Source organism: Ahaetulla prasina, chromosome 8, assembly GCF_028640845.1.
Source record: "Ahaetulla prasina isolate Xishuangbanna chromosome 8, ASM2864084v1, whole genome shotgun sequence".
NCBI lineage: Eukaryota > Metazoa > Chordata > Lepidosauria > Squamata > Colubridae > Ahaetulla > Ahaetulla prasina.
Genome location: NC_080546.1, coordinates 8,473,528 through 8,501,170, shown reverse-complemented (window position 1 = coordinate 8,501,170; position 27,643 = coordinate 8,473,528). Strand labels below are relative to the sequence as shown.

Here is a 27,643-nt window from a genome sequence, read left to right as displayed (position 1 = left end):
CGGAAGAGGCGGGCCTTAGCGCCATCCCGCCCCGCGCCCCTTGTCATTGGCGGCCCTGCTTGGAGGCACCGCAGGGACGGCGGCGATGTCTTGCTGCGGAAGCGGCGCCGGAGGCCTCGGCCGCCTCCTTCTGCTCCGTAAGTGTGTGTGTGTGTGTGAGAGACCGGGCGAAGGGGGGGGGCGCCGTCCCCTTCCGGCCGGGGTCACGTGATCGCGTGGGGGGGCCCGGCTCTGCCTACATGGCACCCGAGGGGGGGGGAGGGCTGTTATACGGGGGACTGCAAAGTCCATCATCCCCACCCACCCCCGCGGGGCAGGTTTCAGGGCGAGGCCGGCTGAGGATGATGGGAGAGGAGGTAGTGGTGGTCCAAAGGCGAGGGAAAGGCTAGGCCACGCTGGCAGAACGGGGAGGGGGGGGCGGAGGAGGGACTATCTTCCTACCCATCATCCCCAGCCGGCCTCATCCTGGGCCATGGATGGGTTCCAGGTAACGTTGGGTGACAGGCCTGGCTTGGCCTTTTTCCCTCCCTGCCAGCCTGGCCTTCCCCCCCACTCCCCCTTTTGTCCTGAACTACAACTACCATCATCCCCAGCCAACCTCGTCCTGGGCCACGTATGGGTCCAGTTAACATTGGCCTTTTTTTTTTCCTCTTGGCCAACCTGGAGCATCTTTTTTCCCATTGCCAGCCTGGCCTTTCCACCATTACCCCCCATTTTTGTCCTGAGCTACAACTCCCATCATCCCCAACCAGCCTCATCCTGGGCCATGGAGTGGTCCAGTTAACGTTGCCCTTTTTTTCCCCTCCTGGCCAACCTGGAGCATCCTTTTTCCCCTTGCCAGCCTGGCCTTTCCACCATCACACCCCTTTTTGTCCTGAACTACAACTCCCATCATCCCCAGCCATCAGGGCTTCTCTCTTCTTTTGTGACCCCTTTTTTTCCCTACTTCCCATCGTTCCCTTCACCCGGGGGAGGGTCGTTTTTTAAGGGGGGGGTGAATCAAGCAAGGGGCCTCCATCCAGGAGCCTTAAAAGGACCTGGAGTGACCTAAAACCATGAATAAAATGAAATCAATAAAAGTGGAATAAATAAATAAGAAAACGGAATAAACGAAACTCTCTGGCCCGGAACTCCCTTGAGCCATATTTCTGCTAGAGTTGAGCCTGTGAACTACAAGACTGTTGGGGCCTCCTTGCCTTATTATTATTGTTACTACATGGTTAGTCTCCTGGAAAGGAACCGATTCCATCCATTCAGATTAAATTCAGAGAGTTAAAGTTTGGTTCGAGTGGTTAAGGCACCTGGTTAAAAAGCGGGTGACGGTGAGTTCTTGTCCTGCCTTGGCTTTGAAAGCTGACTGGGTGACTGAGCCAATCACCAGGAGACAGTGAGTTCTAGTCCTGCTTTAGGCACGAATGCCGCCTGTGTGACTTTGGACCAATCACCAGGAGTTCTAGTTCTACCTTAGCTATGAAAGGCCACTGTAACTTGAGCCAATCACTAGGAGTCAGTGAGTTCTAGTCCTGCCTTAGTGTGAAAGGTGACTGTGACTTGAGCCAATCACCAGGAGTCAGTGAGTTCTAGTCCTGCCTTAGCTATGAAAGGCGACTGTGACTTGAGCCAGTCACCTGGAGTCAGTGAGTTCTAGTCCTGCCTTAGTATGAAAGGCGACTGTAACTTGAGCCAATCACCTGGAGTCAGTGAGTTCTAGTCCTGCCTTAGTATGAAAGGCGACAGTAACTTGAGCCAATCAACGTTCCCATCTTAATGCACAAAAGCCACCTGAGTGATTTCAGGCCAATCACCAGGAGACGGCATTATAGCCCCGCCTTAGCCGTAAAAGTTGGTGGGTGACTTTGGGCCAATCACCAGGAGATGGTGAGTTCTAGTCCCGCCTTAGCTATGAAATCCATTTGGGTAACTGAGCCAGTCTCTCTCTCCCTCCCCCCCCTCCCCAGTCCACCTCACAGGATTGTTGAGGGGAAAGAGGAAGCGGAAAATAATAAAATTATTATTAGATAAAAATAATAAAATAATAACTCAAATTATTTGTAAAAATAATAAAAGATGGGTTATAGATAAGAAAATGCACTTATTTATTCAAGCGGGACTGGCTTAATATTTTTAAATTTTTAACTGGGGTTTTATTATTTTAGGGTTCGTAATTTTAAATTTTAAATTTTTTAATGTTGGCCATTTTTTCTAATATGCTCGGTTTTAAATTGTATATTTTTTATGTTTTTTATCTTTTGGCTGTACACCGCCCTGAGTCCCTTGGGAGAAGGGCGGTATAAAAATTTAATAAATAAATAAAATAGATAAATATTTTTCATTGAGTAAAGAATAGATCATGGACTTGTGCTATGGCTGTTTCTGAGTGTTTGCTTTCCCAGGACTAACCGACTGTAGGGTCATAATGCTGCACTCTTGTTGGGTTCGCTGGATTTTAAATTTCCCGCTTGGAGAAGAGCTTGCTTTGGAATAAAGAATAAAAACTTTTCACCATCTGCTACATATTTTTTTAATCCCTAGTACGGGCAGGATTGCCTTGAGTTCACTTCCTGTAAATGCAGGATAATTTCCCTTTTCTCAACCTTTTAATAGCAGTTTTGACATTCCTTAAAAACCATAATAACTTTCTGTTTCAACTGGAAAAAAATGTAAAGATAGTTCTTTTTTTTTCTTTTCTTTTTTTTTTGAGGGATCTGTGAGTTCTAATTCTGCCTTAGGCATGAAAGCCAGCTGGGCGACTTTGGACCAGTCTGTCTCAGCCCAAATCACCACACAAGATTGCTGTTGTCAGGAAAATAGAAGGAGGAAGGAATAATTAGTACATCTGCAGCCTTGACATGCTTTTAAAATAATAGGCAAGAAAAAAAATCTAATAAGCAAATATCTAATTACTGCGGAAGTTGAGCTAGGAAGTTGAGCTAGTCTGGGACGGCAGGCTGCATGCAATACTCCCTCTCTGGGATCCTTAAAATAACACTAGAGTCAGACAGGGATAAATATATTATTATGATTGATTTGGTGGGAGGGCATCTTGAATAATTAAAAAATCTTTCCCTGGTTTTGTTTTTTATTTGAATTTATATCCCGCCCTTCTCCGAAGACTCAGGGCGGCTTACATTGTGTTAAGCATTAGTCTTCATCTATTTGTATATTATATACAAAGTCAACTTTTATTGCCCCCAACAATCTGGGTCCTCATTTTACCTACCTTATAAAGGATGGAAGGCTGAATCAACCTTGGGCCTGATGGGACTTGAACCTGCAAGCAGCTGTGTTAACAACAGACAGACTTAGCAATCTGAGCCACCAGAGGCCCTTTGCAAAAAGAGTGGTCTTAACTAAGTCGCTGGAAACAGCATAAGAGAATAACAGAGTTGGAAGGGACCTTGGAGGTCTTCTAGTCCAACCCCATGCTCAAGCTGGAAACCCTACATCATTTCAGACAAATAGTTGTCCAATCTCTTTCTAAGAAACTCCAGTATTCGAGCACTCAACAACTTCTGGAGGCAACTGATTATTGCTCTTCCTGCAATTATTGCTTCTGTTATTACTAGGGATTGATTCTTACATATATTTACGGAGGTGTTGTATGTTTTTTTCCCTAGGTTTGGGGGGGTCTTGGGTGTCTTTAACTAAATCTCTTCACATGTTCAGAAGTGATCTTTTGGGTTCTACATCATGGATCCTTAGAAACTCTGCAAAATGGTTTTTTTGTTTTGTTTTGTTTTTTTTGGAAAGAAAGTGCGATTTTCATTTGAATACTGGCAGATCTATTGCAACCCGAATATATGCAGAGAACAAGAATTGGATACTTTCATTGCTAGAAATGTGATGAGTTGATATCTGCCCTGTGTGGGCAGCTAGCTATCCTCACAAAAGTGTGTTTTGTTTGCAGAAGGGGCTGGGCGTTTGATAAAAATTAACAACACGTAGTAAGGCGATTCTGCTTGGAAAAGTTTAGCTTGGGTGTCGTGTGCGCAAATCAGTCTTTCCATCCTGGCTCCTTCAAAACATTCAACTTCTATTTGTTTGTATTTATAAAATGCCAGAACAATTGTCAATCTGTGCAGGAGAATCTCAAGGGTTACATTTGCTCATTTCGCTCTTAGTCCTGTTAATCTACGTTCCTTCTCTTTCTTAAACAGCAAAATAAAATAAAAAATGTAATAATGGAATATGAAGTTCAGTTCCTGGCTAAGTACTAAGTAGGGCAAAGGGTTTGAGTCTTAATTGCTCTGTAATTCATTAAACAAGAGGTAACTAACTACTGCAACAATAATAAGCTTTGGGTGACACCCAGTATAGTTGAGGTGGCCAGGTTTGGCAACTTTTAAGACTTGTGGACTTCAACTCCCAGAATTCCCCAGCCAGCCAGCATGGACTGTCGTTTAATGCCTTAAAGTCTCAAGAGAATCAATTTTTGATTTTTGTACCTCTATTTCTTTCTTTAAAAAAAAACCACATGATTTATGAGCTGAGATGGTGCAGTGGTTAGAGTGCAGCATTGCAGGCTACTTCAGCTGACTGCTAGCTGCAGTTCAGCAGTTCCAATCTCACCAGCTCAAGGTTGGCTCAGTCTTCCATCCTTCCGAGGTGGGTAAAATGAGGAGCCAAATTATTGGGGGCAAGAGGCTGACTCTGTAAACCGCTTAAGGTAAAAGTAAAGGTTCCCTCGCACATACGTGCTAGTCGTTCCCGACTCTAGGGGGGCGGTGCTCATCTTCGTTTCAAAGCCGAAGAGCCAGCGCTGTCCGAAGATGTCTCCATGGTCATGTGGCCGGCATGACTAAACGCCAAAGGTGCACGGAATGCTGTTACTTTCCCACCAAAGGTGGTCCCTATTTTTTCTACTTGCATTTTTTACCTGCTTTCGAACTGCTAGGTTGGCAGAAGCTGGGACAAGTAACAGGAGCTCACCCCGTTACGCGGCACTAGGGATTCAAACCACTGATTGACAAGCTCAGCGTCTTAGCCACTGAGCCACCGCGTGCTATATAACTGCTTAGAGAGGGCTGTAAAAACACTATGAAGTGGTATATAAATCTAAGTGCTATTGCTATTTATAGCATGGGTACAGCTTGGAGATTCTCTTCACTGCATTTTTTAATATGGGGTTCCCAGAATTACTCTGATGAAGTTAACGATCCAGTCAGTTTCCAGCTTTTTCCTGTGCATTTGTTCCAATGTATTTTTTTTTTTTGGTAGGAGGACGTCTTTCCTATAATTTTGAAGGAAGCAGTGTGATGCATCTTAAACTGCTGAAAATTTGCAGATGCTCTGCAGATGAATAATTTTATCGTTTTTCCCTTTGTTGTTTATAGTGCAGAAGAATGGGGTACGGCACTGCTCCTATTCAGCCACCCGGAAAAACCTGTACATCACTAAAGATACAAAGGTTATTTGTCAAGGTTTCACTGGCAAACAGGTACGTGCCCGAACGGCCAATTTCTTGTACCTTTGCTCATGTTGTAGTCCAGGAGCTTTTGCTGTACCTTTGCAAGAATCTTAGAATTCCTTATCAGGACTTCCTTATTGCAGAGATCAGAAGTACAAGGAGGCTGTACTTACCATCGGTTGGTTAGCGACTGTTTGAAGTTTACAGTGGACTCCAAAAAATGGGATTTACAGCCCGAATCGGAAGTATTGATGCTCTCTCTCTCTCTCTCTCTCTCTCTCTCTCTCTCTCTCTCTCTCTCTCACACACACACACACACACACACACACACACACACACACACACACACTCAAGGTCAAATAACTGCACTTCAGGGGCTTAGCAACACGGTTGCATGTAAGATGAGATGAGACAAGCAAGATAACCTTTATTATTGGGCCTCTGGTGGCTCAGCAGACTAAGTCTGTCTGTTATTAACACAGCTGCTTGCAATTACTGCAAGTTCAAGCCCCACCAGGCCCAAGGTTGACTCAGCCTTCCATCCTTTATAAGGTAGGTAAAATGAGGACCCAGATTGTTGGGGGGGCAATAAGTTGACTTTGTATATAAATATACAAATGGATGAATCCTGAGTCCTTCGGGAGAAGGGCGGTATAAAAGTTTAATTAAATTAAATTAAATTAAATTAAATTAAATTGAAAACTATTGCTTAACATAGTGTAAGCCGCCCTGAGTCTTCGGAGAAGGGCGGGATATAAATTCAAATAATAATAATAATTATTATTATTTTACTGGGAACACACTGGCCCACATTAAAAATGAAATTCTGTTGCCTGCTCTCAAAAGAAATTATATTGATGTATTGCACAAATACACATTCTATGCGCGCACACCCACCCACACCTATTCATCCATTCATCTATTCTTTACTATACTAATACTATACTATACTATTCATCCATCATCCTATCCTATCCTATCCTATCTTATCCTATCCTATCCTATCTCTCTCTTATTATACAATACTAATACTATACTAATACTATGCTATATTATGCTAATACTATATTATACTAATACTACACTATATTATACTAATACTATATTATACTAATACCATACTATATTATACTAATACTACATTATATTATACTAATACTATACTATATTATACTAATATTATACTATACTATATTATACTAATACCATATTATACTAATACTACATTATACTATACTATACCACATTGTACTGTATTATACTAATACTATACATACTATACTAATACTAATTTATACTTCCATCCATCCGTCATCTATCTATGCAGTTACAGTTATATAGATGTAAATATTAATCGCTGTCCATCTTGAATACATAGCGGAAAGAGGAAACTTCAGAATTCACAAGGCTGAGGCTATATTTACAGCCATTTGCTACATCCAGCAGTTACGCAATGGCATTTTGCAACAATTTTGCCAAAAGCTAGAAGTTATTTCTGGGTTTTTGACACAAACTGTGCCAGAAGCAAACAAGTGCTCCGTTTAACGACCGTGGCATTTGCTTAACGACCGCAGCGCTTCATTTCACAACTGTGTTGTTTCTCTGTATCATACATAATGTATGTGGCTATATGAGTAAAGTTGGGATGCGGTGGCTCAATGGCTAAGACACTGAGCTTGTCGATCGAAAGGCCGGCAGTTCAGCGGTTCGAATCCCTAGTGCCGCGTAATGGGGTGAGCTCCCGTTACTTGTCCCAGCTTCTGCCAACCTAGCAGTTCGAAAGCACGTAAAAAATGCAAGTAGAAAAATAGGGACCACCTTTGGTGGGAAGGTAACAGTGTTCCGTGCGCCTTTGGTGTTGAGTCATGCCGGCCACATGACCACAGAGACATCTTCGGACAGTGCTGGCTCTTCCGCTCTGAAACGGAGATGAGCACTGCCCCCTAGAGTCAGGAATGTCTAGCACACATGTGCAAGGGGAACTTTTACCTTTTACCTATGCATAATTTTTGTATTTATTGTGTCATGTTTATCCAGTGTATATTGGAGTTGGTGACCCTTTAAGAGCTGAACACAAACAAAATTACTTGTTAATGTATGCTGATTAGTGTGCATTCAGAGCGACAATAAAGTTATTCTAAGTCCATTGCCTCAGTTGTGCTTTTTTTGATTGTATCTCCCCACACAGGGCACTTTCCACAGTCAACAGGCCTTAGAGTACGGTACCAATTTAGTAGGAGGGATTTCACCCGGCAAAGGGGGAAAAAGCCACTTGGGACTTCCAGTTTTTAATTCTGTCGAGGAGGTAAGACCACGGAACCACTATACAGCCGAGCGCTGTTGGGTCATTTCAATTCCGTTTCATTGCCGTGACGTTTTCTATGTGGTTGCTTTTAAAAAATAGTTGTAAACTATTATCAGGATAGAATTATCAGGTGTTTGAACTCCAGAGTTGCAAACTCTGTTCAGTTTAAGATTGGTTGTGATAGAAAAAAATATTTTTAGCTAAGTTGTGGGAGGGTCTCTGAGCTTGGTGCTCTTTGAACTTGGTTGTTTTCTTGCAGACATTTTATTACCAAATTAGGTAACATCATCAGGGCCGGAAGGGACTGGGGTTTGCAGAATGGAGAAGAGGAAGAGGACCGTGGGGTCCTCTTGTGTTCTCTGAACTTGGTGGTTTTCTTGCAACTACCTCATGACCCACCTAGGTAACATCATCAGTGCTAGAAGGGATGGTTATTTTGTTTGCCTGAGTTGATCAGCCATCAACAGGCATGTGAGATAAACAACATCTACATGCCATTCAAAAGAGACAACCATAAAGCTAAAAGACCTCCTCATCAGCAATCAAGAGCCAGATGAGCAGAGAATTAACACTAAGATTAATACTAGACCAACAATCAAATAAGGAGCGACCAACTCAGCCAACCAAGCTAACAGTAAGCAGCAACATAATCAAGGAATAGCCACCAGTGTATTAAAAGGGCCTTCTGTCACTGATGATGGCCTGCGCATTTGGTGTCTGAAGTTAAAATGCTGTTTTTTTTACCTTTAAAGTTCTGAATTTTTTGAAATCAGATTCTTGGAAAGAAAGCTTTTACCTGCCTAGGCTCTAACTTTTAAATTGCCGAGGTTTTGTTTGCTTGCTGGCCCCTGCACAAACCCTCAGATTGGGAAAGAAGGACCACGTAGCACCTTTTTCACATGACTTCTCCTCTTTAGATTTCTCCGTCATTTGTAATCTTCAGGAAGACTTTATAAAAATCCATTCTTCTTCGCCGTGGTTTCATTTACGGTGTGTTTTCATCACAGCCGATTCATTTGTTCGTAGACCTTTTTTTAAAGATAATTTGCATGTTTGATACACTCTGTTAACAACAAATAAAGCGCTCCATGGCTTAGGGCCTGGGTTACTTACGGGACCGCCTACTGCCATCTTGTGCCTCCCATCGACCCGTGCGCTTTCACAGAGAGGGACTTCTCAGGGTGCCGTCCGCCAAACAATGTCGGCTGGCGGCCCCCAGGGGAAGGTCCTTCTCTGTGGGGGCTCCCACACTCTGGGACGGGCTTCCCCCCGGTTTACGCCAAATACCTGACCTTGATTTTCCTGAACTGAAGACACACCTTTTTATCCGCGCGGGGCTGGCTTAAATTGAATTTTAAATGCTAAATTTTATTAATTTTAAAAGGGGTTTTTTAGTGTATGGTAAATTTTTAAATTTTCAGGCTATTTAAATAAGTTTTTTAAATTCCGTTTTAATTGTATTTTGTATTGTTCGTTTTATTCTGCCTGTACACCGCCCTGAGTCCTTCGGGAGAAGGGCGGTATAAAAATCAAATAAAAAATAAATAAATAAATTTTACTTACTTATTTATTTATTTTTAACTAGCAGGGTAGGAATAAAATCGGGAAGAGGTGGTGGGAGGAGATTAAGCTAAAATGTAAGGTTGTAAAGGTTTGTACCAAGAATGTTTCCCCCACAGCGAGGAATATGTTGTTCAGTTGAAAGTTGTTAGCTCCTCAGGGAGAAAATGGTTGCAGAACCAGTCTCGAGAATAAAATGTGGGCAGAGCATCTAATTGTATAATTACACCCTCAGTGGCTAAGACGCTGAGCTTGTCGATCGGAAAGGTCGGCAGTTCAGCGGTTCGAGTCCCTAGTGCTGCGTAACGGGGTGAGCTCCCGTTACTTGTCCCAGCTTCTGCCAACCTAGCAGTTCGAAAGCAGGTAAAAAATGCAAGTAGAAAAATAGGGACCACCTTTGGTGGGAAGGTAACAGTGTTCCGTGTGCCTTTGGCGTTTAGTCATGCCGGCCACATGACCACGGAGACATCTGTGGACAGCGCTGGCTCTTCGGCTTTGAAACGGAGATGAGCACCGCTCCCTAGAGTCGGGAATGACTAGTGCATAAGTGCGAGGGGAACCTTTACATTTACTTAACTTGAAATTAGATATTTAGATTTTCACGGAAGAGTTCTTCGCAAAACACATTAATGTTAATTAAGAGCCTTTCATCAAATTGTTCAAGCAACCACATTTTTTGCAAAGCTCTTGTGCTGGTGTGAAAATTCCCCACCCCTGCAGCTTTCTTTCTTTGCCAACGTGTGCAAACACGAGTGTGGCAGTTCAGGAGATTAGGCCGCTGGGCTGACGATTAGCAGGTTTGCGTTTGAGACCCGGTTGCTGTCACGAGACAGGGTGAGCTCCCATCACATGCTCCAGCTGACCCTAAAGCAACGTCCGCGAGTAGATAGACGGGTACCACTTTGGTGGCCAACTGAACGGGGACACAAAAAGAGACCCCAACTGGGCGTCCCCTTGACAGTGACGATGTAACCTTTCGTTCTTTCAATCCAGAAGCCCTTCGGTGCTCTCCACATGACTGTACTAGCAGCAGTGTGCTAACACAGCCATTGTGTACAAAGTTGTATGCTGGAAGCCAGAGATGGCTTTTAAAGCAGCAGCTACGTGAATCTTTCGAAAGGTGCAGCTACTTTAATGATACAAAGAGAAGTGTTTTGTTTGCACTCAAAGATGTTATAAATCATTTAATTCAATCACCAGGAGAAAGGGAGTTCTAGTCCCACCTTAGGCATGAAAGTTGGCTGTGTGGGTGACTTTGGGCCAGTCACCAGGAGACTGAAATAGCTGTGACAATTTAGCGTTTCCATTTTCTTTTCCACTTTTAGAAGTCGTTCAGAATCTTTCCTGCTCTACTTCAGGATGTTAAGCCAGTTTTTGAAATCTTCAGAGCATTTAATCTATGCTGGAGAATTGCTTTCGGGTTTTAAACAGACAGTCAAATGAATGTGGGCTGTGTCCTTTATTGATCAGCTATTTGCTGGTGGGTCGGTGGCCGAATCTCACCAATGGTCCTGTTCTGACTTAGGCTTCCCCAGCACCACGAAACTGAGTCCTCGTCTCGATAAACCCCTTTTATTTAATTTCCTCTCCAGCAAATTCTTCCCTCTCCCACAGTCTTTCAAGATAGTTCACAATTATACAGACCTTTATCAGGTTTGGAGAGTGGCCAGGCCGATATCTTTCAGATGCCTCAATTCTTGGCAAGAATGCAAGAATGAAGTAATTATCTCCTGCAAACTCCACTCCCCTTTCGCTCCTCTTTTATTCCCTCTGGGCTGGGCCCTTCATCGTCCACCTGTGGCCTTACTCCCAAGTCGACCCTTGTTCTTTAGCTGTTCCCTTCTCCTGGCAGCTCTGCGCATGTGCACACTGAGAACAGGCTCCAGCTGTTCTTCTGCCTCACTGATATCTGACTCCGAAGGCAGGTGATAACTGTCAGACGGCCCTGGTCCCCTCTCTGCCTCTGACGCAGAGCCCTCGTCCGAGCCTTCCCCAGACTCCAGGACTAGCCCATGTTCCTCCCCAACCTCCTCACTGTCCGAAACTGCTGCCAGATCCGCAGACCACAACAGGTCCTTCGGGAGGTCAATTAAGGCTGAGCCTCGTTTCCGTCGCGCCTCAGGAAAGCCGGGGGGGGAGGGGCCGCAAGAATGTGAATGCCTTAACGACAGATGTGTTCTTACAGCATGCTGGATTGCCTCCGCGGAAGAGTGATTTTTTTTTGTAAAAGAAGTGTATTTGGATCTTAGGCTAAAGTAAAAACGGGTGCTACCGCCTCGTCCATATACGTGCCGCCACCCTTCGCTGCCGCTGCCATCAATGAAGCCATTGACGCAGAAATCTCCCTTGTTGTGTGCATTACAGAAGGTATTCCCCAGCAGGACATGGTGCGCGTCAAACACAGGTTGCTTCGTCAGAACAAGACTCGGCTGGTCGGCCCAAACTGCCCGGGAGTCATCAACGTAAGGGGGTGGGTGGGGCGGGGTGGGAAGGGCTTGGGATGGGGAAGCCGGCGGGTTTTTCTTCAGCCAATGGGGGTTCTGTGCCGTGAGATTGGTAGCCTAAGGGCCAGTTCAAAGGAGGTAGTAAAAGCGTTGGAGTAGTAGCAGCCCATTCTCAGTAGTGGGATCTTGAAGGTTGACTTCCTATCTCCCTCTCTTCTCCACTCCATCCCTTTGCTTCTCCCTCCTCACCTCCCTCCTGCCCTGCCCTCCCCTTTTCACTCTTCTCTCACTCTCCTTTCCTCTCCCCACCTCTCCTCACCCTGCCCTGCCCTCTCCTCCTCCTCTGCCATCCCCTCCCCTTCCCACTTGCCTCCCCGACCCTTCTCTCCTCTCCTCTCCCTCCTTCTCCTTTCTCCTCCCTCTCCTCTTTTCTGCCCAACTCTCCTCGCCCTGTCCTCCCCTGCCCTTCTCTCCCCTTCCCACTTTCCTCCCCTCTCCCTTCCCCTTCTCCTTGCCTTTCCTTTTTTTTTTTTTTAATTTACATTTATATCCCGCCTTTCTCCGAAGACTCAGGGCAGCTTACATTGTGTAAGGCAATAGTCTCATCCTATTTGTATATTTATATACAAAGTCAACTTATTGCCCCCCCCCAACAATCTGGGTCCTCATTTTACCTACCTTATAAAGGATGGAAGGCTGAGTCAACCTTGGGCCTGGTGGGGCTCCAGCCTGCAGTAATTGCAAGCAGCTGTGTTTAATAACAGGCTGTCTTACAGCCTGAGCCACCCACAGCCCTTCCCCTTCTCTCCCCTCCCTTCCTCTCCTTTCCCATCCCCTCTCCTCCTCCCTCTCCTTCTCCGTGCCCAACTCTCCTCGCCCTGTCTTCCCCTGCTCTCCCCTTCCCACTTTCCTCCCCTCTCCCTTCCGCTTCTCCTTTCCTTCCCTTCTCCCTCCTCCTCTCCTTTCCTCCCTCTCCTCTCTCTCCTTCGCTCCTCCCTGCCCAACTCTTCTCACCCTGTCCTCCCCTGCGCTGCCCTTCTCTCCCCTTCCCACTTTCCTCTCCCCTCCCTCTCTGTTTCCTTTCCCCTCTTCTCCCTCTCCCTCCTTCTCTCTCCTGTCTCCACCTCCCCCCACATCCTCCTCTTATCTTGGCTGCAATCAAATGCCTCCCCATGGCTCAGATAACCCCCATAGCTTATCTTGTAGGGTTGAGGCTATGAGGCTAAAAACGAAGGGTAGCCCACCATGGAAGCTCCCCTTCCCACTTTCCTTCTCTCCTCTCCTCTCTCCTCCCTCCCTCTCTCTCCTTTTCCCTCCCCTCTCCTCCTCCCTCTCCTTCTCCGTGCCCAACTCTCCCCTTCCCACTTGAGCTCCTGGAGGAGAAAATAAAAAGCATAATATGAATCTTGTGGATAATAAATACTCTTAACCCGATCTTTGCCGTTATCCTTAGTGACTGTGATTTGGTTCCATTTCTTCTTACTGTCAGAAAGTTTTAACGTCAGGGTTAGGCATGGGCAAACTTAAATTCAAAAGCCCACTTGGCTCGGAGATTCTCATTCGTTTCTCCAGGCTAGGTTAACACCACTATTGAGGCAACGAAGATGGAGGATGTTTACAAGCCATCATTTCCCAAGTTGTGGTTTAGGACCGCTTAAAGGTCTCCAAGCTTGGCAACTTTAAGACTTGTGGACTTCCAATTCCCAGAGTTCCTCAGCCAGCTTTGCTTTGCTGGCTGAGGAATTCTGGGAGTTGAAGTCCACAATTCTGGGAGTTGAAGTCCACAAGTCTTAAAGTTGCCCAGACTGGAGACCCTTGCTTTAGGAACTTCCTCATTGTATAGTAAGGACAGTAATGAAAATAAACTTTTTTTAAAAAATCCAGCTCGATTAGCTCCGCTTACACAGGGCTGACGGTCCATGAAAAAATGAGTTTGAAAGTCAGAGGTCCTCATAGAACAGGGGTCACCAACCTTGGCAACTTTAAGCTTGGAGGACTTCAACTCCCAGAATTCCCCAGCCAGCAAAGCCATGTTAATCTATAGCAAAGCTGGCTGGGGAAATTCTGGAAGTTGAAATCCACCAGGCTTAAAGTTGTCAAGGTTGGAGACACCCCTGGCATAGGAGATTCTGTGCATTCCGAATCCTTCAAAAGAAAAGCTTTGTATTTTTGGAAAAAGCACGCCTCTTGGTGCTTTTCTAGTAACTTTTGCAACAGGTTTAAAAAGACACCTCAATCCAAATCTGATCTCGTTTTGGGGGTTCTGTTTTTGTTTTTAGCCTGGAGCATGTAAAATTGGGATCATGCCTGGACACATTCACAAGAAAGGAAGAATCGGTAAGTTCTGGAAAATAAAATAACATGGTACATTTTTAAAAAGCCCTCTTGCTCCGAGGAGCAACACTGTACATTTGAATTAACGTCCATATCTTTAAAAGTGCAGGCGGATAAGGTTTATGTAAATGAAACTGTAGACCACTCTATAAAGCCTTAGTAAAGCCATACCTAGAAAACTACATCCATTTTTGGTCACCGCACTATAAAAAGATCTTGAGAGTCTAGAAAAAGTGCGGAGAAGAACAACCAGGATGATTAGGGGACTGAAGACTAAAACATATGAAGAACAGTTACAGGAACAGGGCATGGCTGGTCTAGTGAAGAGAAGGACCAGGGGAGACAGGATAGCAGGCTTCCAAAATTTGAGGGGCTGCCATAGAGAGGAAGGGGTCAAGCTGTTTTCCATGAATGCGAGAAAAGGAATAATGGATGGAAACTGAACAAAGGAGAGATTCAACCTGGAAATAAGGAGGAATTTCCTGACATTGAGAGCAATCAACCAATGGAACAGAAGTTGCCTTCGGAAGTTGTGGGTGCTTCATCACTGGAGGCTTTCAAGAAGAGACTGGACTGCCATCTGTCAGAAATGGTGTAGGGTCTCCTGCGTGGGCGGGCGGGAGGGGGTTGGACTGGATGACCTACAAGGTCCCTTCCAACTCTCCTATTCCCCTTGCATTTCATTGCAATTCTTAAATCCATGATAAAGCAGTTTTATGCTTTGCACATAGATACTCCTCAATTTAGGACCGGTCGCTTAACTTAACTCTGAGAGACTCCGGAAAAAATTACTTACGACCTGTCCTCGAAGTTACGACTGCCACGAGATGACTATGGTCGCATGATCGCAGTTCAGGTGCCTGGCAATCGGTTCGCACTTACGACCGTTTGCCAAGTATTCTGCCATCGTGGGATCGCCGTTGGTAATCTTCTCTGCTGGTGTCCCCAGAATTTTTTTTTTATTATTTGCATTTATATCCCGCCCTTCTCCGAAGACTCAGGGCGGCTTACACTATGTCAAGCAATAGTCTTCATCCATTTGTATATTATATACAAAGTCAACTTATTGCCCCCAACAATCTGGGTCCTCATTTTACCTACCTTATAAAGGATGGAAGGCTGAGTCAACCTTGGGCCTAGTGGGGCTTGAACCTGCAGTAATTGCAAGCAGCTGCTGTTAATAACAGACTGTCTTCCCAGTCTGAGCCACGAGAGGCCCTTTCAATGCATACACGATGAAAACGCACAAGAGTAATGCTGAAATTGTTCAGCTCATCCTTTGCATCGTAGGAACGTAGCAACTATCATACTCGATACTTCATTCTCCTGTTTCCTTTTTTTCCTTTTTCAGGCATTGTATCCAGATCTGGCACTTTGACTTACGAAGCCGTCCATCAAACAACTCAAGTCGGATTGGGACAGTCCTTCTGTGTTGGTGGGTTTGAAAGAGGCTCAGTTCATGCGTAAGACCACACACATATGATTGTAGAAGCTACGTAGACAGCTTCCCCTCTTCCTTTCTCTCTTAAAATGTGTATGTTCTGATCTAGGCTTTCTTAGAAAGTATACAGCACAAACTTAGTCCCGGCAAACCCCTTTAATTCAAACGGCTGTGAATTATTCCTAGTCTGAAAGGCTTTTCAAACAGTCTTTCAGGGAAGTGTTTACAAACACCCACCTTATCTCCCTTGGAATGCTGCCAGAGAACTAATTGACACATGCAAGGCAAGGCCAAACTTAGCACCGACTCAAACAGAACTTTTCCACAGCTTTTACCGACCAGATGAACTATTTGCTTCCTGCAAAAGCTCACGTCCTATTTGCTCCTATTTTATAGCTTATGGGAGGGGCCGATCAAGCCTTACTCCCAAGTCGACCCTGTTTCCTTAATTGTTCCTCTCCTGGCAGCTCTGTGCATGCACACACTGGGAACAGGCTCAAGACTCCAGAGGCAGCAAAGAACTACCAGATGGCCTTGGCCCCCTCTCTGCCTCCAACTCAGAGCTCTCATCCGAGTCTTCCCCAGACTCCAGGACTGGCCATTGTTCCTCCCCAACCTCCTCACTGTCCGACTCTGCTGCCAGCTCAGTGTATTTTGCAAAGAGAATTAAGAAATAAAATTTTACCCATGTCCCAGGAAGAATTCTGGTGATTGGGAGTGAACTGTGCAATACCCCTTGATGCCTATGAAGACGCTTCATCGCCCAGGTGCTTTTTCCACTAGACAGCTGAACTTTCTTGCTATTTTTTTCCTTGAAGGAGCTTCGCTTCTTATCCAAGAACTAAAGAAGCTTCTTGGGTGAGAAGCGAAATGTTTTCAAGGAAAAAAAAAAAGCACCAAGAAAAGCCCAGTTGCCTTTTGATAAAAAGCACCTTTGGGATCTCCATCGATGCATTCACAAAATTTTCTATTTCTTTAACCAGAAGGGAATAACTCGACAGTGGATCCTTCTGAGTTTGACTTCATGACAAAGGGATGTCTGAAGCCAGTTCTGAGGAAGGGCAGTGTTAAAATGGCAGAGTTTCATTTAATTTGCTTCGGGTACCTTTGCTCCTGAATTAAAAGTTTCTAATTAGAAACCCCCAAGGATGTGAAGGTTTATAGGATTTATTTATTTATTTATTTATTTATTTATTTATTTATTTATTTATTTATTTATTTATTTATTTATTTATAATTACATTTGTATTCAATGGGCCTCTGGTGGCTCAACAGGCTAATGCAGTCTGTTATTAACACAGCTGCCTGCAATTACTGCAGGTTCAAGTCCCACCAGGCCCAAGGTTGACTCAGCCTTCCATCCTTTATAAGGTAGGTAAAATGAGGACCCAGATTGTTGGGGGCAATAAAAGTTGATTTTGTATATAATATACAAATGGATGAGACTATTGCTTAACACAATGTAAGCCGCCCTGAGTCTTCGGAGAAGGGCGGGATATAAATTCAAATAAAAAAAAATAATTTGTATACCGCCCTTCTCCTGAAGGACTCAGGGCGGTTCACAGCCAGTTAAAAATACAATAAATACATATTAAAAACAGACTAAAATTTATATAAATAGTGGCCAAAATATTAAAAACTAAACAATATAAAAACTAAAACCCCATTTAAAATTACTTATTCAGGCTAGCCCAGCTCAATGGAATAAAAGAGTCTTCAGCTCACGGCGGAAGGTCCGAAGGTCGGGGAGTTGGCAAAGCCCCGGAGGCAGCTCATTCCAGAGGGCAGGAGCCCCCACAGAGAAGGCCCTGCCCCTGAGGGTCGCCAGTCAACATTGTTTCACCGACGGCACCCCAAGGAGGCCCTCCCTGTGGGAGCGCACAGGTCGATGGGAGGCTGTTTGTGGCAGTAGGCAGTCCCGTAAATAGCCCGGTCCTAAGCCATGGAGCGCTTTAAAGGTGGTAACCAACACCTTGAATTGCACCCGAAAGACCAACGGAAGCCAGTGCAGCCCGCGCAGGAGAGGTGTTATACGGGAGCCACGAGGTGCTCCCTCTATCACCCGCGCGGCCGGTTATTTAAGAGAATAACAGAGTTGCATGGGACCTTAGAGGTCTCCTAATCCAACCCTCTGATTTAGGCAGGAGACCCTATACTATTTCAGACAAATGGTTGTCGGATCTCGTCTTAAAAACCTCCAGTGTTGGAGTACCCACAACTTCTAGAGGGAAGCCATTTTACTGATTAGTTGTTCTAACTGTCAGGAAATTCCTCCTTAGTTCTAAGTTGCTTCTCTCCTTCATTAGTTTCCACCTATTGCTTCTTGTCCTGCCCTCAGGTGCTTTGGAGAATAGCTTGACTCCCTCTTCTTTGGGGCAACCCCTGAGATATTGAAACACTGCTATCATGTCTCTCCTGGTCCTTTTCATTAAACTAGTAAAGGTAAAGGTTCCCCTGGCACATACGTGCTAGTCGTTCCCAACTCTAGGGGGGCGATGCTCATCTCCGTTTCAAAGCCGAAGAGCCAGCGCTGTCCGAAGACGTCTTCGCGGTCATGTAGCCGGCATGACTCAACGCCAAAGGCGCACGGAACGCTGTTCCCTTCCCACCAAAGGTGGTCCCTATTTTCCTTTTTTTTTATTATTATTATTACTTTTTTTTTTTAACGTTACAAACAAAAAAGAAAATACATTTTCCACCCTTGTGCTATACATAAAAAAAAAAGGAAGATTTGGGTCTTCGGATATATCCTCATGATTGCCAAAATCCACGTTCTCGAGGTACAGGTACCGAAGCGTCCAATGTTCCAAGCACATAGTCCACAAATGGTTTCCAAGTCTTCCAGAAAATATCTTCTTTATACACACCACTTCTAATTTTAATATCACTTGTCATTTTATCATTTAAAGCTAATTTCCACATTTCAGAATTCCACTCTTCTATTCTAAAAATCACATCTAGTTTCCAATATCTAGCTATTATAATTCTACCTATTATAATCATAATTCTAATCAATTCTAGGTTGGCAGAAGCTGGGACAAGTCACAGGAGCTCACCCCATTACGCGGCACTAGGGATTCGAACCGCTGAACTGCCAATCTTTCGGTCGATAAGCTCAGCCTCTTAGCTACTGAGCCATCGCGTCCCCTCTTCATTAAACTAGACGTACCCAATTGATCACAAACATCCTTTGTATGTTTTTTGCCTTTTTGATGCCTCTATGATTTATGTTGGTTGGACCATGTGATCGCCATTTCAGACTTCCCCAGCCAACTTCCAATGAGCAAAATTGCTGTGGGAAGCCAGATTCACTTCAAAAATATCATGATTCGCTTATAACACCGACAATGGTTCGGTTAACCCAGGGGGTCTGCAAACTTGGCTCTTTTAAGACTTGTGGACTTCAACTCCCAGAGTTCCTCAGCCAACCGAACCATGCCAAAAGGGTCATAAAATCGAGCGGTCGGTCACTGAACAGCCATCTTCCTTAGCAACGTTTAATTCTTCTCACTGTCAGGAAATTCCTCCTTAGTTCTTAGGTTGCTTCTCTCCTTGATTAGTTTCCACCCGTTGCTTCTTATTCTGCCTTCTGGTGCTGAGACGGAAGTTCTGAACTTCACAGTTCTCCTGCGTGTAATCTGCTACCCAGGAAAATTGCCCATGGGGGAAAGAGATAATATAACTGGCTTCTATTTATAGGTCAGCAAAGGCAGGCCTTTCCCTTACGACACATACTCCCTACATTCCTTAGTGTGGTGGTAAGACAGAACAGGGTCCCAAATCTCCACGCAAAGCAGTCTCGAGTCAATAAAATAAAAAGTTTAGCAAAGCGTCCATTTATATTGTAATGAGTTTTTCAATGCCAGTCAGAGGCTTCCGACGCCCCGCTTGGTCGACGTGTGAACTTAATCTATGCATGATTTAAGTTCTCTGAGAGTAAATTTTCAGCCAGGGAACCTTTTGAGTAGTTCATATTTTGAGCAGGTCCAATATTCGTCTTGACCGTGAAAACAGCTGAAATCTGGTTTTTTTCTATAATTCTTCTGCTTTCCTTTTGAGTTCCATTCGGTTTCAATTCTGGCCAGATTTTAAATTGTGCTGTTTTTCTATATCAGAATTAACCTGTCATTAACAGAATAACAAGAGTTGGAAGGGACCTTGTAGGTTGTCTAGTCCAACCCTCCGCACAAGCAGGAGACCCTACAGCATTTCTGATAGATGGCAGTCCAGTCACTTCTTGAAAGCCTCCAGTGATGAAGCTCCCACAACTTCCGAAGGCTCCTGTTGTCCAAATTATTTATATATATATATATATATATATATATATATATATATATATATGTATGTATGTATGTATGTATGTATGTATGTATGTATGTATGTATGTATGTATGAATGTATGTATGTATGTATGTATATGTAGGTCTTTGGTTATTCGGGTTTTCTCCCGCGTAAAATTGGAAGTGTCTTGGCGACGTTTCGACAAAGTCTCATTCATCAACTTCAGGCTTCAGCCGTGCTCCCAGAAGCACGGCTGAAGCCTGAAGATGACGAATGAGACTTCGTCGAAACATCGCCAAGACACTTCCAATTTTATGCGGGAGAAAACTCGAATAACCAAAGACCTACAGTGTGTGTGTGTGTGTGTGTGTGTGTTTTCTACTTGCTACAACTTCTGCCAACCCTAGCAGTTCAAAAGCAAGTAGAAAAATAGGGAACACCTGTTGTGACCCAGGCGCAAGTAGGTAAGAAACTCAAGTCAGTGTAAAAACAAACAAATTTAATTTGAACAGCTGAGAATTACTTCACTCCCAGCGTAGTTCAACTAAACTAAAGCAAAGTCTTCCCAACACAAATCCCTCAGTCCTATCCCAAACCTTGGTCTAATTAGGCAGACTGCCAAAGGCCTTTCTTGGCAAAAATTCAGAAGGCACCGATACAAAATAAATGCAAGAAGACGAAGCTATCAACGTTGTTTTCCAGCAAAGAGCCCAAACGCCGTTGCTGGTCTTTTAAGCCTTATGGGAGGGGCCAGTCATCTCCTGGCTTTACTCCTGAGTCATCCTTTTTGCTTGAGCTGCTCTTGCCTTCTGGCAGCTCTTCTCATGCGTGCATTAGGAACAGACACCTCCTGTTCCTCTGCCTCACTACTATCAGGCTCTGGAGTCCACACCTCACTCCCCGATGGCCCTGGCCTCACCTCAGCCTCATCGCTGTCCAGACTCTGTTGCTAGCTCCATAGGCTGCTGGTGGACCACAACACCACCTTTGGTGGGAAGGGAACAGCATTTTGTGCACCTTTGGCGTTGAGTCATGCTGGCCACATGACCACAAAGACGTCTTCGGACAGAGCTGGCTCTTCGGCTTTGAAACGGAGATGAACCCTGCCCCCTAGAGTCGGAAATGACTAGCACATATATGTACGAGGGGAACCTTTACCTTTACTCACTTGCTGCAAACATCCTGTCGTGTCCCACTCCTCCGCTGACGACCGGGTCAGGGAAATCCGAATCAGGTGTGCCTCTGCAGCTCTGCCAAAGTCCTAGCAAAGTCCTCAGGGCAGGCAGGAGACCAGAAAGTGACTTCAGCAAGATATGTTTAGACTTTGCCTGACTCAGAGAATGCCAGAAAGCAGATCCTTTATATAGGGCATGGGGTGTGGATCCATGACTCAGCACTTATCCAGGCCTGCCCCTCCCTTCCTTCTGCTGCCTCCGCCTATCAAGTCTTCTGACATGAGGGTCACTCCAGTCGGCAGCTGTTGGTAATTGACCTTCCTCAGGCTCACATGCTGTGGAGGAGGGGGAGGGGTCTAGTTGCTCCGTTTGCCTGGGCATGGAGCCAGAGCTGGGGGCTGGAGGTATTTCTTCCTCTTCAGCCTGTCTGGGCATGGAGCCAGGGCTGGGGCCGGGAGGCATACTAGAACATTCCTCCGTGTTCGGAAGCAGATAAGAAGACCCCGGCTGAGGTGAGATTGGACAAAACACAACACATCCGGGGAACAACAAGGGAGAAAGGATTCCCTTACTCGTGCATGGAAGATTTCCCATCTGGATGATTGTGTGTGTGTGTGTGTGTGTTGTATATACCTTGTCCTTGACTTACAACAGCAATTGAACGCAAAATTCGTTGCTGAGCGAGACATTCATTCAGTGGGTTTTGCTCCATTTTACAACCCATCTTGTCACAATGTGAATCACTGTTAATTGTTCAATTAGTAACACAGTTGTCAAATTAACCTGCCTTTCTCCCCGTAGACTTTTTGCTTGTCAGAAGTTCGTAAAAGGGGATCACGTTTGTCCCCACCCCCCCATCCCGGGATACTGCACCCGTCACAAACATAAACCAATTACTGAACGTTCAAATTTTGATCACGGGGATGCCAGAACAGTCGTAAGTGCGGAAAACGGGTCCGAAGTCGCTTTTTCCAGTGCCGTTGTCCCTTCAGACGGTCACTAAACAGACTGTTGTAAGTCGAGGACTATCCGTGTTTATATTTTGCCCAAACCGGAAGGCTCGTTAATTTCTTGCCAAAAAAAAAAAAAAGCCGTTGAAAAATCACGACGGTTATTTAACGCTAAACCCTTCAGGGGCCTCCGAATGCATCAGGTCGCTCCTTCGTGGCTCTTTTCATTCAATTTTATTTTCTTAACAGGGATCGGAGGGGATCCCTTTAATGGGACAAATTTTATTGACTGCCTGGATGTCTTCCTGAAGGACCCCCAGACCAGTGGGATCATATTGATAGGGGAGATCGGTGGGAATGCCGAAGAAGACGCCGCCGACTTCCTTAAACAAAATAACTCTGTAAGCGGGGAATGTTCCAGAAATGTTCTGACTGAGATGGAAACTTTCTGGGTTTTTTTGAAAAGGATGTGGGGGGGGAAAAGATTGCTCATTGAAAAGCTCTCTTAAAGCCGTTGGATTGCCTCCAAATATGTCTTTCCATTCAGGGAGATTTTTATTACACTTGTATAGATGGATTTCTGAAAAAAAAAAAAACCCGATGAAATTCAAACTGAAAATGTGCTTTTCTTGCATACAGTTTTCCAGAGAATAAGAAGACGGTTTTTACTTATCTCCTTCTTTAGTGAGGTTGATTTAGTTCCCTTCCCTTCCCTTCCCTTCCCTCTTTTTTATTTTTTCTTTCCTTTTTCCTTTCCTTTCCTTTCCTTTCCCTTCCCTTCCCTTCCCTTCCCTTCCCTTCCCTTCCCTCTCCTCTTTTTTATTTTTTCTTTCCTTTTTCCTTTCCTTTCCCCTCTCCTTTCCTTTCTCTTTCCTTTCCTTCCCTCTCTTTCTCTTTTTTTCTTTTTCTTCCCTTTCCCTCCCTCCCATCTGAATTTATTTCCCCTGCTACAGTATCTCTGCTCTTTTTGTTTCGTACCCTGTTTCCTCCAAAATAAGACATTCCCCTGATAATAAGCCCAATCGGGCTTTTGAGCGCATGGCAATAAGGCCAAGCGCTTATTTCAGGGTTCAAAAAAATATAAGACAGGATCTGATCTTCCGGGAAACACGGTAGCATCTAAGTTTAATCTATTATTATCCCACAGCCAGCCAGAAAACTTCCCTTTGATTTCTGTCATTAACGTTTGACAGCTTGCTTGCCTGTTTGTTCGTTTGTCTGTTTATTTATTACGAAAATTTATATGGCTGCCCAACTCCACCAATTCCAGGTGGCGTACAAAGATAAAACCCCAGTAAACAACAACAACAACACCCAACAAACCCCAGCTCCTGTGGTGATAAAAACTAGACAAGCCATTTGATGGGCTCTCTATCTCTGGAGTTCCCAGGCTCATTGGCAGAACCATTATCTCAGGGCTTTGTGAAAGAGTGTCACAGTTGGGGCCCGTCTTTATCTCCTCAGGGAGATGATGTTTCATAAGAAGGGAGCCACCACAGAGAAGACTCTGTTTCTTGGTCCCACCAGATGGACCTCCTTAAGAGAGGGTATCCATAGCATCCCCTGCCTCTCCACTCTTGGTGGGAAAAGACGATCCTTCAAATAACCTGGCTCCAAGCCATGTAGAGCTGGCACCAGCCTATTTATCATATTTTTTCGGAGTATAAGACGCTCCGGAGTTTAAGACGCGCCTTAGTTTTTGGGGAGGAAAACAAGGGGAAAAAAATTCTGCCTCTGCCTACCAGCATCCGTCGGTATTCATCTGGTTAGCGTCCTGCCGGTGTGTAAGAGAGTTGAGGGCTGTTTGGAAACGGAAACTGTATTTGCTGTGTGAACGACAAGGAAGGAGACAGCAAGGAGCCTGGGCGTGGCTTAGCTCTGCAGCTCCGAGTCTGTGCTGAACTAGTCTGCTGCTCAAAACTGAAACTCCTCTCCTCTGCTTGTGTTTTGTTTTGGAAAACCTGCTTTTGGCATTGTATATTTTACTTCGTGTGTTACGTGATATATAAAGAGAAGTTATTGAATCCTGCTGAATCAGTTACTTGCGTGTGCTTTCCGGATGTGATTGCTGCTGCGAACTCTTTTGAGTCCTTGCAGCGAATAGCGAACAGTCAGATCAGCTTCAACACATTATCGCAGCCAGATTCAGCACGAGCAGCTGATTGGAGGGTGGATCGGCCTCCCGGAATACCCCCAATCAGCTGTTCCAGGCTGCAGGGATTGCCACAGACCATCGCCTACCTCCGCACCTCGCATTTTTGGCTACATTCAGTGTATAAGGCACACCCAAATTTTCACCCTCTTTTAAGGGAGGAAAAAGTGCGTCTTGTACTCCGAAAAATACGGTAAATGTTCCTTCAGCTGTTCTCTCCTGCAGATTTTTTCATGGCTCAGCTGCTCCATGTTTGCTGTCCTCTGTTTTACCTTTAAAAAGAATAATTAGCTAAAATACTCCAAATTCTGCATGTGTGTGTGTGTATTTGGGGAGCTGCCGTTCTATCAATAGCACTAATTGGAACTCGGCACCGTTTAGGAGGCCACCCAGTGCCCGTTTCTTCCCTCGAATCTCGCCAGCAAAAGCTGTTTTCTGTCTTGGCAGCTTAACTTTTATGGAGTTTTCATGACCGGCTTGCGTTCAGCGCAGCAATTCTGCTCCAGTTTTCAGGGCTCCCGAACTCCAAGCTGCTATTCCGACATCCCTTCTCCGAGGGCTTAGAAGCATCCTTTTATTCTCTGACCGTGCTGTTAAGTTACTCTCCCCGGGCCGATTGTATTTCTGCTTGGTTTTCTGAAATGCGCCTCTTTTCTTTCCCAGGGTTCGAACGCCAAACCCGTGGTCTCGTTTATAGCCGGAGTCACTGCTCCTCCGGGCAGGAGAATGGGCCACGCAGGAGCCATCATTGCCGGTGGAAAAGGTGGAGCCAAAGAGAAGATTGCAGCCCTGCAGAACGCTGGGGTCGTTGTCAGCATGTCTCCCGCCCAGCTTGGATCTACGATGTACAAGGTTAGCCAGTCGGTTTTTGGAAAATTTGGGCTGCTTATTTGAGGGGTCCCGACAGAACCCAAATCTTGGCTATTGTGAAGCCTGCTCTATTTCTTTCCTAGGTGGGGTGGGGGGAAATGGGAAGATTTGGAAATGCATGTTCCAACCCTTATTCAATCCTGCAGTGTGGCTTAGCTCACATTTCAATTTTCTTGCGAGGTTAAAACGAGGCAATCGTTACCTGCCAGGCTGAGATGGACGGATAGATGATAAGTAGATAGATGCTAGGTAGTTAGAGAGAGAGAGAGAGATAATAAGTAGGTAGATGATAGATTTTTTTTAAATTTACATTTATATCCCGCCCTTCTCCGAAGACTCAGGGCGGCTTACAGTGTATAAGGCAATAGTCTCATTCTATTTGTATATTTACAAAGTCAACTTATTGCCCCCCCCAACAATGATGATAAATAATAATAATAATAATAATAATAATAATAATAATAATAATAATGATGATGATGATGATAAACAAAGATGATAAAAAAGTAGATGATGGGTAAGTAGGGAGAGCGAGAAAGAATAAATAGGTGATAGATTAGATAGATGATAGATAGATAGATAGATAGATAGATAGATAGATAGATAGATAGATAATGATAGATTAGATAGATGATAGATAGATAGATAGATAGATAATGATAGATTAGATAGATAGATAGATAGATAGATAGATAGATAGATAGATAGATAGATAGATAATGATAGATAGATAGATAATGATAGATAGATAGATAGATAGATAGATAGATAGATAGATAGACAGATAGAAAGATAGATAGATAATGATAGATAGATTAGATAGATAGATATAGATAGATAGATAGATAGATAGATAGATAGATAGATAGATAGATAATGATAGATTAGATAGATAGGTAGGTAGATAGATAGATAGATAATGATAGATTAGATAGATAGATAGATAGATAGATAGATAGATAGATAGATAGATAGATAGATAGATAGATAAAGGGAACAGGTGGCTAAGATGCTGAGCTTGTCAAACAGAAGATCGGCAGTTTGGCGGTTCGAGTCCCTAGTGCCGTGTAACGGGGTGAGCTCCCGTTACTTGCCCCAGCTTCTGCCAACCTAGCAGTTCGAAAGCACATACAAAATCCAAGTAGAAAAATAGGGACCACCTCTGGTGGGAAGGTAATAGCGTTCTGTCCACCTTTGACGTTTAGTCATTCCGGCCACATGACCATGGAGACATCTTCGGACAGTGCTGGCTCTTCAGCTTTGAAATGGAGATGAGCACTGCCCCCTAGAGTCGGGAACGACTAGCACATATGTACGAGGGAAACCTTTACAGACAGACAGACAGACAGACAGACAGACAGACAGACAGACAGATAGATAGATAGATAGATAGATAATAGATAGGTAGGTAGGTAGATAGATAGATAGGTAGACAGACTGTTGTGCCTCGGCCGCCCCCCTCTCCGCAGTCGGGCCCCTCTCATCTCCTGTTATCTCGGCCAGAGACGGATAATGAAGACAAATGGCCTGGCATGCCTTTAGCCCCAGTCCTGGCACCATGCCTGGACAAACTGAACAAATAAACCTCCCCCCCCACAGCGTGTGAGCAAGAAGCCAGTCACGAGCTAGAATTGCCAGCAGCTGGAGGGTGGACAGATCCATGCTTCCGGAGAATGGAGAGGCGACGTCAGCAAAAGGAAGGGAGGGGAAGGCCTGGATAAGTGCTGAGTCATGGAGCCACACCCCATGGCCTATATAAAGGATCTGCTTTTTGGCATTCCTTGAGTCAGGCAAAGTCTCATCTGGTTGCTGAAGTCACACCTTGGATTCCTGCCTGCCCTGAGAACTCTGACAGGACTTTGGCAAAGCTGCAGAGGCTTCGTGGCCACGCTTGATACAGACTTCCCAGACCCGGCTGTCAGAGGAGGAGTGGGACACGACACAGACAGACAGAGAAACATGTTACCCTTTTATGTTGTTTTAGTGTTAGCTGCCCTTAGCACAGAACATAAGGGGGCGTTTTACAGAATTACATTAACCAGGCTGTGCAGCTGATTGAAAGTTGCTGTAGCTCTCTGGATCAGCTAACAATTCACATTTGCCAGCCTCAGTCCCCTGCAGTTACACTCACCTGCCTTCTTGTGGGATCAGAGCATTTTAAAGAAAGGGCTATTTGCATGCCAGGCCAGGTAGAGACAGTCTGGGACGAAGAAGAGAAATGGGAAAGGAAGACGATTCGGAAGAATTCGTTGCAGCTTTGGTGGTGGTTGTACTCGTATCAGAAGCACTGAAGCGCTTCCGGGTTGAAAGGATTAGCCAGTGAGATCACTATTGCCCCGGGGGATGGTCACTTGAGAGTTGGAGCAAAGGGAGGGAGCTCACCCCGTCCATCGACAACACTCGGGTCTCGAACGCGAGCTTGCTCACCTGAACCCAGCATCCCTACCACTGTGCAGCTTTGGTTAAAAACTTCCTTTTTTCTCTTTTTCTTAACCCTCCAGGAGTTTGAGAAGAGGAAAATGCTATGAGAAAAGAATCAAAAAAAATCACACACTCTTCACTTCCCTCCACTGTATTCTCCGCGTACTCCTGTTTTATTTGTCGGAATACAGCAGCGCTCCGTCTTACGAAAGTCAAATTTTAAGACCACCAGGGTTGATTTTGGTGGGTTCTTGATTTCACATATGATTGTACATCAATAGTCAATAAATCAATCTACTACTA

General features: G+C 44.7%; 1 protein-coding gene across 1 annotated transcript; it reads left to right on the top strand.

Annotated features, from left to right (window-relative positions):
- Nucleotides 1–27,643, top strand: SUCLG1 (succinate-CoA ligase GDP/ADP-forming subunit alpha). Its single transcript, XM_058192903.1, has 9 exons — nt 1–137; nt 5,334–5,437; nt 7,596–7,712; nt 11,522–11,734; nt 13,996–14,053; nt 15,402–15,485; nt 22,147–22,298; nt 24,713–24,901; nt 27,421–27,643. Exons 1-9 carry the CDS (start codon nt 86–88, stop codon nt 27,445–27,447), a joined length of 996 nt encoding a protein of 331 aa, XP_058048886.1. The 5' UTR covers nt 1–85; the 3' UTR covers nt 27,448–27,643.

Excerpts from the sequence above, each read along its gene's own strand:
- SUCLG1 (XM_058192903.1), top strand. The coding sequence starts at position 86 with ATGTCTTGCTGCGGAAGCGGCGCCGGAGGCCTCGGCCGCCTCCTTCTG. Across the intron at positions 5,438-7,595 it reads AAGGTTTCACTGGCAAACAG|GGCACTTTCCACAGTCAACA; the intron begins GTACGTGCCCGA and ends CTCCCCACACAG. Across the intron at positions 22,299-24,712 it reads TCCTTAAACAAAATAACTCT|GGTTCGAACGCCAAACCCGT; the intron begins GTAAGCGGGGAA and ends TTTCTTTCCCAG.